This window comes from Pseudophryne corroboree, chromosome 1 (genome assembly GCF_028390025.1).
Source record: "Pseudophryne corroboree isolate aPseCor3 chromosome 1, aPseCor3.hap2, whole genome shotgun sequence".
Taxonomy (NCBI): domain Eukaryota; kingdom Metazoa; phylum Chordata; class Amphibia; order Anura; family Myobatrachidae; genus Pseudophryne; species Pseudophryne corroboree.
The window spans coordinates 52366867-52379574 of NC_086444.1; the positions used below are offsets into that span (position 1 = coordinate 52366867).

The window sequence follows — 12708 nt, forward strand, 5'->3', positions numbered from 1 at the left end:
ATAGAAAGAAATAAGAATACAAATTAAGTATAATATAAATAAAAATAAGTAAAGTAAAATGAAACAGAAATACAAATAAAAATAAATATAAATATAAATCAAAATAAATATATAAATGTGTAAATATATAAAGGACACATAACACATATAAACATACATGTATGTATCACTCATAAAGCATCATGCAACACTGGAACCTGAGGGCTTAAAGTGGTACAACATCCACAATGGTCCAGCCCAACCGCTCACATCTCCAACACCAAAGTACTTGTTACATACATAATTGGTATTGTCCCAATAAGGTTTAGACATATGAGTGTCTAACCATACATTTCACAGATAACATTTTATAAAAATACAAAGAGACAATAATTATTACATGTAAACATAACAATCCCATCCCCCCTAGTAATATCAGATGAACATATTATCAAAATATATAGGATATCCCTATGGGGCAAGACAACCCCAAAGATAACCGTCAAGTATTGTAAAACCAATATATACTCAGGGAGATGTAACACTAGAATAATGTACATACTTATACAACTAATACATGATTTCAAAAAGTGGCACAATTATGTATAAATACAATAACTTCGCACTCCTCAAAAAATCAACTGTTGGAGATAAGAACAGGGGCAAGAACCTTAGGGTCCAGCCCAGGAGACTGAAGGTCACCTGGTCAGACCAAAAATTGACCGAAGGACCCCTGATAACAGGGGCGCCATCAACCAAAAAATATAAAAAGCCAAAGAGTAGATTCAACAAACCCAAGCAACAAAACATCACAAGGGTCTAAATTATAAACCTTAGTTAGGGGGACATATCAGCAAGGAGTGACCCCAACATATGAGGCCTTTTACCGTTTGATAAAAAGATTTAGTGGGTTGTATTCGTTCATTCCCTTGGGAAAAACCGTATCCAAGGTGTAGATCCAGTAACTCTCGCGCTGCTTGAGCGCGAGAGTTCTGTCACCACCACCCTGTATAGGTGGAACCCAATCTATCAGTTTGCATCTCATGCTAGACACCTGATGTTTGTTTTCAAAAAAGTGTCGGGCCACTGGTTTATCAGTACTTCCGGTTTCAAATGCTGCGCGAATTGAAGTACGGTGATTGGCCATTCGATCTCTAAAGGGCCTGGTGGTGAGCCCCACATTATATAAACCACATGGACAGATAAGTATGTAAATAACATAGTCTAAACGACAATGTAAGTGATATGTGATACGTATTTTCTTCCCTGTCTGGGGATGCATCACAGTAGGACCCGTCACCATAGACCTGCAAGTCACACAACCCCCACAGGAGAAACATCCAGGTTTTTGTTTCATAACACAGAACTTATCAGGATTCTCATCTGGGAACACCGTAGGGCGCATCAAAAGCTGTCTTAAATTTGGTCCCCTACCAAATGCCATCATCGGTGTCGGCATACGGGTAAATGGTAGTGTAGTGTCCGAGGTCACAATGGGCCAATGCTTATTGATTGATTTCCGAATACAACCAGACATCCCATTAAAGGTAGTAGAGAATGTCATCCTGCCGGTGTTATCTCTTCTAGCCCTAGCTTCTCCCTTAAAAATCCTAGTGGCTTTCCTCAGGCATCCCTCAAGGATCCTTCGTTTATAGCCACGTTCAATGAATCTGGCCGTCATCTCAGTAATTTGTGTGTTCATTGCTTCTGTCTCCGAGTTTATACGCATCACCCTGAGGTATTGGGATACCGGTAAGTTGTCTTTTAACGATGGAGGGTGATGGCTGTTGGCCAAAAGTGTGGTATTACGGTCAGTGGCCTTCCGAAAAAGGGTAGTTATAAATCTCCCCTCTCTAACAATTACCCTAATATCAAGAAAACAAATCTCATTGGTCGATACAGTGTACGTGAACCTAACTGGTGATGCTAGTTGGTTCAAATCTTCGACCATATTGACAAAAGTCTGCTCAGTACCTGTCCATAGTATAAATACATCGTCAATATATCGTTTATACAGGCGTATGAATTTACCATACTTCGGATAAATATTGGTTTCCTCATATTGTGCCATATACAAATTAGCATATGACGGGGCTAGATTTGAGCCCATGGCCGTGCCTGATTGCTGCATAAAAAATTGATCCTTATAGGAAAAATGATTTAGAGTTAGAACCAACTTAACCAGCTCCAAAATGTACTCGATGGGTTGTTTAAGATTGACTGACTTCCGTAGGGCTGTTGCCACCGCTTCCAGACCCTGATCGTGCGGAATGATTGTATATAACGAACATACGTCCATGGTTGCCAATATTATTGGTTCGTCTAACAGGGTGATATTCCGAATAAGTTCAAGAAAGTCATTGGAGTCACGAATGTGACTACTGTTATCCAATACTAAGGGCTGTAGTATACTATCAATATATATGGCTAGAGGCTGAAGCACCGACCCTTCTGCCGCTATAATCGGCCTCCCAGGCGGTTTATCAAGGGTTTTATGCACCTTTGGTAAGGTGTAAATAATGGGACATTTCGGATAATCAACCGTAAGATAGGCATATAACTCCTGATCCAACCAACCACTTTCAAATCCCCGTGTCAGAGATCCATCAACCTGAGTTTTAATCTCTTTTACCGGGTTGTAGTCTAATTTGAGATATGTGTTAGAGTCCGATAGCTGTGACAGAATTTCCTTGTCATAGTCGGTCCAATTTTGGACCACCACTGCTCCTCCCTTATCCGCAGGGCGGATAACTATAAAGGGATTATCACGTAGATTCTTCAATGCAGTACGCTCGTCAGAGGATAAATTATCATACATTTTGGGTACCTGACACTCATTAATGTCCTTCTGAACAATGCGTGTAAATGTCTTAATACTAGCATTAGCGGACATGGGATCAAATTGTGACTTTTGTTTAAATTTGGATGTATTGGTGTCAGATGTTTTGACGCCAAAGAATTCCTTTAACCTAAGGTTACGGCTAAATCTGTAAAGTTCAACAGTGTTTTGAAATTTGTTGTGCTTAGTTGTCGGAACAAATGTCAGACCTTTCGATAAAAGTGCTATTTCGGAATCACTTAATCGATAGTCTGACAAATTAAAAACAGAATCTATCGTCGTCGCCTTCGCGCCCTTCTTCGGGTGGCCACCCCGCCTCGGGTGCGGCTGGTGATTCTTGGGTCTTCCCTTAGTTCTGTGGACATAGGGTTGCCTGCAACTAAAAAATGTGTGCCCACAGATTGAGCCTCACCCGTATCAGTGTCCGATGTGGAGTAGGATGATCCAGGATTATAGGTAACAGGTGTATAACGGCGTCTGTAATTTGGCCGATAGTATCTATCCTGCCCCTCCTGTCCAGAATTCCCCAGCAACCAACGGTAAACCGTATGGTTCTGGTAATCCAATGTCACAGCTGCCAACTTCTTTCTTTTAAATGAGATCAACTCGTTACGAAATGTGTCCATTTGTGTCTGCAGTCTCTCTATCCAATTACTAGATTTATCTTCACGTAGTAAAGGTAAAGTAGTAGCATTAGTGGTTTCAATATCGATTTTCACCTTTTTGAGGTCATTACTGACCTCCTCAATAACAAGTGCAATGAGGTCAAATGAACACTTGTTTAAAATGCCACACCATTTGCTGCAGAACAACGGGTTATTCCTACCGAGAGTAGGTATATTGTTTAGACGAAATCCACGAGGGATTTGTTTGCGCCTGTGATATTCCGAAAGGAACTGGCCATGGAGTTGTAGTTCCACTTCGCGCTGGCGGAGTTTAAGTAACTTATAATAAACATCAGCAGCCGTTTCTGCCGGCAAAGAATCAAAGTCCAGTTTGTCAAACAATAGTTTGTCCACCTCTTCGTCAGTGTATGATACGGTCCCTTGTTCTGCTTGGGACAACAAACCATCATCTAACAAATATGTCCCCCCTTGCGACATAACTATAATAGGCTCTAAAATACAGATTGAAAAAACCAATGTGAGAAAATAGTATGTGGATGGACACACACAACAAGAGTGTGTCCCAGTTACCTCCCTCTACCAGATCCTCAAACTTGGATGGGTGTCGGATAAGGCAGAGATACTTCAAAGGTACCTATACCCAATATATCATTGGAGATCCGCACTCACATCAAAAAATACATAGAAACATGTTCAGGGTGCACCCAGTGGAACTGACTCAGTCAGCCACAAATACATAGCAGGGGTTCCACAAAAGTGGAGGGGGCACTCACTAGTAAATAACATATACAATTAAATAGCATAAAACATTCATGATTTTAATAGTCAGTTGCACCAATTCGCCTTTGATCGACGTTTCGACCCCTTGACCGGGTCTTTCTCAAGATAGGCAGGATCGGTAAACATTCACATCATTTTTCATTTTTCAAGGTATATACATAGTGTCCTCAATAGAGATCTAGAAAAAAGAGAGAACATAGGACCACTCTTAATGCCTCCCAGGCCCCACTGTTGCGCTTAGATCATATACTAACTAACACACGGCAACTTACACCGTGTGTGTATCAAATAAGATTAAACAAAATAAATAAAATAAATTAATTAAACAAAATAAATTAAAAAATAATAAATAAATAAAGTAAACCAAACGCCCAGTGGATAATATCCTACTACAGTGACCACCACAGTGACTCCATATACCAAAACAAACGAAGGCTTACGTTGAGGCCTCACTTAAGGGAAAAAGATCCCGATAATATCTATCCACTCAGCTGGTGCAACAGTGGGGCCTGGGAGGCATTAAGAGTGGTCCTATGTTCTCTCTTTTTTCTAGATCTCTATTGAGGACACTATGTATATACCTTGAAAAATGATGTGAATGTTTACCGATCCTGCCTATCTTGAGAAAGACCCGGTCAAGGGGTCGAAACGTCGATCAAAGGCGAATTGGTGCAACTGACTATTAAAATCATGAATGTTTTATGCTATTTAATTGTATATGTTATTTACTAGTGAGTGCCCCCTCCACTTTTGTGGAACCCCTGCTATATATATATATATATATATATATATATATATATATATATATATATATGTTGAGTATCCCATATCCAAATATTCCGAAATACGGAATATTCCGAAATACGGCCTTTTTTGAGTGAGATAGTGAAACCTTTGTTTTTTGTTGGCTCAGTGTACACAAACTTTGTTTAATACTCAAAGTTATTAAAAATACTGTATTAAATGACCTTCAGGCAGTGTGCATAAGGTGTATATGAAACATAAATGAATTGTGTGACTGTACACACACTTTGTTTAATGCAAAAAGTTATCAAAAATCTTGGCTAAAATGACCTTCAGGCTGTGTGTATAAGGTGTATATGAAACATAAATGCATTCTGTGCTTAGATTTAGGTCCCATCACCATGATATCTCATGGTATGCAATTATTCCAAAATACGGAAAAATCCGATATCCAAAATTCCTCTGGTCCCAAGCATTTTGGATAAGGGATACTCAACATATATATTTCACTCTCAGGCACAGGTTATTCTCTCCAATTCTCTCTCTGGCACTGGTCACCAAAAAGTCTAGGTTTTCAAATCCTGTTGCTGATGTCATCCTGCGTGATGGGGGATACTAGTATTTTTTTTTTCTTGTTTAGTCTTTAAGCCATACTTTACCCTATTACGTACTTTATGAATCTGCTGCTGAGACTAATAGTAAATGTTTTTAGAACTCTGAAGTTATAATCTTCCCTACTCATGCATTCACACTGCTACAGAGGCTGCCTCGGAGACATATTAAATGGACTCTTGCAGTACTGGACAAATCTTGCAGGAGCAAAAAAACAATAAGACTGTCCGGAATCCGGTTCGAATGATAAATAGACCCCAATGTTTCCTGAGTCCTGCAGCTTCTCCTAAATGTTCTAGTTTAGGGAATGGGGGAATATTGTGTAAACTCCATTTAAAACACACTTTGTTTCACATGAATTTGTTCGCAGATGTCTGTAGAATGTAAGACCTTTACTTCTGTAGTTAGCGAAGTCTGCCATGGTTGATGATAGACCCCCAACAAATGTTCCGCAAGTGAAGTTTAATTTCTGCTTGAGCCCAGTTCTTAAAGTTGGGCTCCTTTCAAAAGATTCCCTGATGGCAAATTCGTTCAGGGAACGTTTTCTACTCTCCCCGGCGAAGCAGCAAACCCGTCTTTTTACCAATCCACTATGGGCGGTGATCATCTATTACTGGAACTTCGTGGGACTGGCACTTTGATGTTAATTGAATAATAATTTGAAAAAGTTTCCTGTTCCCTGTGTAAATAAAGAATTGGCCAGCATGCCCCCACCCTAGAATTTCTGTACCCACTGTAAAATGAAAGCTGAAAACATGGTGTCTCCTGCCATAGCGAAAACACGCTCTACTTAGCGAAGGGCTGATACCCGTGCCTGGGATTTAATAAGATTTGGAGCTGTGAAGCAGTCACATTGCAACCCGTGTTCTCCGAGCCATTATACAAAACTATAAAAAAAAAAAAAAAAAAAAAAATCTAAATTAATAATACACGTGTTGAAAAAATTGCCGCAAGACTCTTGACAGTGCTGTAGTTTGGTCACTGGACTGCCCGCCTGAATTGGTGGCATGTGGTTGCTAGAATAGTTAAAAGAAGGATCATCGTCATTTATAAGGAGCCACGTTTTCCTTCGCAACGGACAATCCTCCTATAGATATGACGTCCGAGAATATAGTAAACTTTTAATATAAATAATTTTTGTTTGTTTTCGAAGGCTCGTCACAAAATGGATAATGAGATAAACAACCGACCTTCAGAAGTTATAGAGGAGGGAAGGTAAGCCGTGAGTGGGAGAGCGCTGTAACTCTCCGTCCGTCATTTATTCCCGAAATGATCCATTACAATGATGGGCGTGCTTAGTTTATCTTTAGAACTGGTAATGAATGGATAACGTAGGAGTGTTACTAACTGCATAATTGTTACCTCCATTTAGGTTTAAGAAAACAAAGTGGAAAAACATTCGTGTCGGGGATGTTATACGAATCAACAAGAACGAGTTCATTCCGGTCAGTGTCTATTGCACACGTTCAGAATGGCTATGAACTGGTAGCGTCCCAGTCCCATAGAGTGCCACCGCCAGAGAACGTTCCACCGTTTTCGGTTTCCTTCCTTAAAAGTGAGAGCTGATCCTGACATCCGCTAGATTATGTTCATGGATTGGCCACATGGATTCAGTGCCAGATCCGTTTATATATTGTTTCTAGCGGATCTCTTCCAGCATGCTGGTTTATATATGGGCAATACAGGTGCCAATAACATGGCAAACTGGTAATAAATCTGTGTGTAATGCCTGGGTGAGATTCATATACAGAAGTGTCCTCACACACTGAGCCTCAATATGCCATGCGATGAGACACCTGGTGCAAGTGAACCGCGGCAAAACCGATTCACTAGACTGCACCTGAGTCTGTATACAAAGCACAGCGGTACTTGCTGTGGGGGGAAAAGAGCAGCGGCCGCTGTCTCAGAGCACTTTGTATACAGATTCAGTCTCGGTTGCACACAAATATACAAGTGTCTCCTATTAAATGAATCAGTGCAGTCTTGTGAAGTTTTGTTGCATTGCATTGGAATTAAGACGCACATACAAGCAAAAGAAAGACACTCTGGGAAGGGATGTTTGGGTGCGACTGTAGCAATTGTTTACGAGGACACATCTGTAAAGTTAAGCGGATACTAAAGATTCAACAGGACTAACTTGCAGGCAGCTCCAGAATTAATAAAAAAATATTTTTTTATATATATATATATATATATATATATATATATATATATAGATATAGATATAGATATATATAGATATATATAGATATATATATATATATTATGTATAATCTCTCTATATGTCTTTTTTTTTTTTTTTACCCTAGAAAAAGAGCCAGATGGGGCTCTGTCTGCCTATCTATGCACATTATCAGTGCACACTTGCATTAGCTCTATACCTGGTGCAAACAATCCGTCTGGAAATAGGTATTATTACCTGTACACATAACTGCCAGGAAATATGAACAATAGGCCCTATGTAAAACCTAAAGCCGGGTCTGTACTAATTTAGGGTGGTATTTATCAAAGCTTGGAGAGAAAGTGGAGAGCTAAAGGAGTCTATTTACTAAGCCATGGACGGAAATAAAGTAACAGCCAATCGGCTCCTAACTGCCATGTTACAGACTGTGGGGGTAATTCCAAGTTGATCGCAGCAGGATTTTTGATAGCAACTGGGCAAAACCATGTGCACTGCAGGGGGGGCAGATATAACATGTGCAGAGAGAGTTAGATTTGGGTGGGGTGTGTTCAATCTGCAATTAATTTGAAGTGTAAAAATAAAGCAGCCAGTATTTACCCTGCACAGAAACAATATAACCCACCCAAATCTAACTCTTTCTGCACATGTTATATCTGCCTCCCCTGCAGTGCACATGGTTTTGCCCAGTTGCTATCAAAAATCCTGCTGCGATCAACTTGGAATTACCCCCTGTGTTTGGAAAAATAACAGTTAGGAGCTGATAGGTTGGTACTTTATTTCCATCCATGGCTTAGTAAATAGACTCCTTTAGCTCTCTCCACTTTCTCTCCAAGCTTTGATAAATACCACCCTAAATTAGTACAGACCCGGCCTTAGGTTTTATATAGGGCCTATTGTTCATATTTCCTGGCAGTTATGTGTACAGGTAATACCTATTTCCAGACTGATTGTTTGCACCAGGTATAGAGCTAATGCAAGTGTGCACTGATAATGTGCATAGATAGGCAGATTAGTTAGTTGGTGATCAGAAAATACTGAATGTAGGACATGTACGAAGGCTTGTGCTGGTCAGTGCTCCTAACCACTGAGCCACTTCTTAAAAAAAGTTGCCGTAACGTATATTGTTTTGTCATTTATGCAGGCGGATGTGCTGCTATTATCCAGCTCAGAGCCGAACAGCTTGTGCTATGTGGAAACCGCTGAACTTGACGGGTACTATTCTGCTATTTGCTAATGACATACTAACAGGGCCCTCCTAATTCATCCCTGACATCCCTCGGTGTGGAAACGCCCCCCCCCCCCCGGTGGAATGTGTGTGACAAAGCAATCTGGCAGCCGTTATACAAATATGTTCAATATTATCCCTGTATATAGTATGTACATAAAGTTTTTCTGTCGTTACCACTGCTTGTTATTGTTATAAATACTAACGTTTACAATACAAACAATTTACTTTGTAACAACATTGACTGAAAGCTGCGGGCTGGTTGCTGTAGTGCTACAATAAGTAGTATATTTTTGTCCAGGTTCCTGTGTTTAAGGAAAACTTTATTTTAAAGAATTAAATACCTGAATTATAACTTATACATTTTGTTTTTAGAGAAACCAACTTGAAGTTCAGAATGTCACTGGAGGTGACTGACAAGCTCCTGCAGGAGGAGGGGGCCCTGGCTGACTTTGATGGTGAGTACGACGTTGGGTGGCCACGGCTGTTCTAGTAAGTCCTGAGTGGCTTTGTCACATTCCTTTTTTTGTAAATGACACTGGGAACAGCGTTAACCCTTTGACCACTATGCAGCTTGGTGATCAACAAAACAAGGCCAAAAAGGTCATTGTACTTTGTGGCTTGCAGGGTGTTTTATTACCTGTGCTAGTACTGATAGGAGTACAAAAATTTTCATTGGTTAGGGCTACCCGGTACCTGCTCCGGTAGTGGATTTCCCACTAGGCACATGCCTAGGGGCAGCACTTGCTGGGGAGGAGACAGATGATTCTTTGTATTATTTTTTTAATTAAAATATATATTTTTTTTTATTTAGCGAATGAGGGGGGGTGAGTCAGCGGGCAGCATATTGTGGTCCAGGAGTTGGTAGTAGGATGAGGATGGGGCTGCTTTGGTGGTCTCTAGGCATCCGGACTGGCACCTGAAATGAAGAGGGCAATGACGTGATGAAGTGGGGGGGAATCAGCAAGTAATGACCTGACCCCTAAATTTGGCCCTGACCCGCTCCCCTATACCCCTGCTCCCATATGACTGAAAAATGGCATGCATAGACAGTGACTGCTATTGAGGATGCCCAGGTACCCACCTCGCTGGCACCTACGCCTGGAAGCAGTAAACTCCTTGTTGTAGACGGTGACAGCAGACATAAACAAAGACTGCAGCTAGCCCCGTGCCATGGGATTGAAGGCAGTTTTTGGTTATATTGTCTTTTTATTTATTTATTTGTTTGTTTTAATATCCCTCCCCAAGAAAAGTCCCCGGCCAAGGAACCAGTGTTTCTGCAAAGCTTGAGTTGTATTTGGGAATTTTAAATGCTAAAATTGTTAATTGGTGCAGAATCCTACAGGGGTCTGACTTTCCGTTCAGAAAACGAATCAATAAATTAGTATTAATAAAAAAGAGATTGATATCCGACTGTTGCAGCATGCGGGACGCACCAGGCTTGGGTTACCAGTGTCTCTTCATCTTACTATCTGTTGTTGTTCCATAAGAGCAGGGGAGTTATAGATTATCTACAGTCGCTGGCTACAGATTCCAGCTGTGAATCGCTGCCTGAGAACGTCCAGTCTCCTCCGCAGTGATGTCCTCTGCCCTACGGGAGTTAGATTGATCATACCAGCCATATTTGTTCACCTAGCGATTCTAAGTCCTCCATGAATACTTCAAACAGAAGACATTATGCAAATAATTTGAATTGTATTCTAAGTAAACTGGCCAGTGCCACCTAGTGGCTAAATCGTAAACAGCATCCCCTCTTTCCTTCAGTGTTTTAGCCAAGCCTGGAGAAAGTTCATTGTGAGAATGTGGGTCCCACTCATTGGCCCTCATTCCGAGTTGTTCGCTCGCTAGCTGCTTTTAGCAGCATTGCACACGCTAAGCCGCCGCCCTCTGGGAGTGTATCTTAGCTTAGCAGAATTGCGAACGAAAGATTCGCAGAATTGCGAATAGAAATTTCTTAGCAGTTTCTGAGTAGCTCCAGACTTACTCAGCCATTGCGATCAGTTCAGTCCGTTTCGTTCCTGGTTTTGACACTCAGCGTTCGCCCAGACACTCCCCCGTTTCTTCAGACACTCCCGCGTTTTTCCCAGAAACGCCAGCGTTGTTTCGCACACTCCCAGAAAACGGACAGTTTCCGCCCAGAAACACCCACTTCCTGTCAATCACACTACGATCACCAGAACGATGAAAAATCCTTGTTATGCCGTGAGTAAAATACCTAACTTTTGTGTAAAATAACTAAGCGCATGCGCTCTGTGAACCTTGCGCATGCGCAGTAAGCGACTAATCGCAATATAGCGAAAATCGGCAACGAGCGAACAACTCGGAATGACCACCATTGTACACAGCCTATACTCCCTTTTTCAAAGCTTTTGGAGTTCTGTAAAGAAATAAATCTTAATTAACTGTACTTAAACATTTCACAACTTGTTTTTTATTACATTATTTTTTATTATTATTATTATTATTATTATTTATTATTATCCTTACATGCCCCTCATCTTGTATTGAACTTTTCTTTTTTTTCACCCAGGTATGGTTATATGTGAAGAGCCTAATAATCGCCTGGATAAGTTTGTGGGGACTCTGTGCTGGCGAGGAATGAGCTACCCGCTGGACGCAGATAAAATATTACTGCGCGGCTGTACCATCCGTAACACACTCTACTGCCACGGGCTAGTCGTATTCGCAGGTAATTTGCGTGCTTTAACCACTGTATACTTTTATACAAGTTTTCTTGTTTTCTAACTTGGCCAAAGGGCATCTTATATGACATTTTAAAATAGAGTGTATAAAAATCTATTTTTTTTGTTTAGGCTCTGACACGAAAATCATGAGAAACAGTGGTAAAACTAGGCTGAAAAGAACAAAAATTGATTATCTGATGAATTACATGGTCTACACGGTAAGAATAAGATATTGGATAATAATCAAGCTGTTCAAACGAAACTTTGTAATATTTGATGTACAATATTTCACTTTAAATATTTTTGTTTTGCTGCATCATTAAAACGTATGCATTAATATTCTTAAAGTGTCCTACAGATGTGTCCACTTACATCTTTGCTATTTTGCTCAATTTGGCACAATATGCAAAACACGGCTCAGCTGTTTTTCACGAGTAGCAAGAGGATGGATTTTAAAATTTTTGCTTGCCATAAAAGAATATATATAAAATAAGAATTTACTTACCGATAATTCTATTTCTCATAGTCCGTAGTGGATGCTGGGAACTCCGTAAGGACCATGGGGAATAGCGGCTCCGCAGGAGACTGGGCACAAAAAAGTAAAAGCTTTAGACTAGCTGGTGTGCACTGGCTCCTCCCCCTATGACCCTCCTCCAAGCCTCAGTTAAGATACTGTGCCCGGACGAGCGTACATATTAAGGAAGGATCTTGAATCCCGGGTAAGACTCATACCAGCCACACCAATCACACCGTACAACTCGTGATCTGAACCCAGTTAACAGTATGATAACCGTAGGAGCCTCTGAAAAGATGGCTTCCAACAATAAACAACCCGATTTGTTTGTAACAATAACTATATACAAGTATTGCAGACAATCCGCACTTGGGATGGGCGCCCAGCATCCACTACGGACTATGAGAAATAGAATTATCGGTAAGTAAATTCTTATTTTCTCTGACGTCCTAGTGGATGCTGGGAACTCCGTAAGGACCATGGGGATTATACCAAAGCTCCCAAACGGGCGGGAGAGTGCGGA

At 40.7% G+C, this 12708-nt stretch overlaps 1 protein-coding gene across 1 annotated transcript in view; it reads left to right on the plus strand.

Annotated features, from left to right (window-relative positions):
* LOC135055485 (phospholipid-transporting ATPase IC-like) overlaps positions 1–12708 on the plus strand; it is a 119526-nt gene that overhangs the window by 60621 nt on the left and 46197 nt on the right. Inside the window, exons 6-11 of the mRNA XM_063959615.1 lie at positions 6734–6795; positions 6953–7025; positions 8904–8974; positions 9363–9445; positions 11518–11676; positions 11801–11889. Coding sequence (XP_063815685.1) covers positions 6734–6795; positions 6953–7025; positions 8904–8974; positions 9363–9445; positions 11518–11676; positions 11801–11889 — 537 coding nt within the window. The remainder of the gene's footprint in view (positions 1–6733; positions 6796–6952; positions 7026–8903; positions 8975–9362; positions 9446–11517; positions 11677–11800; positions 11890–12708) is intronic.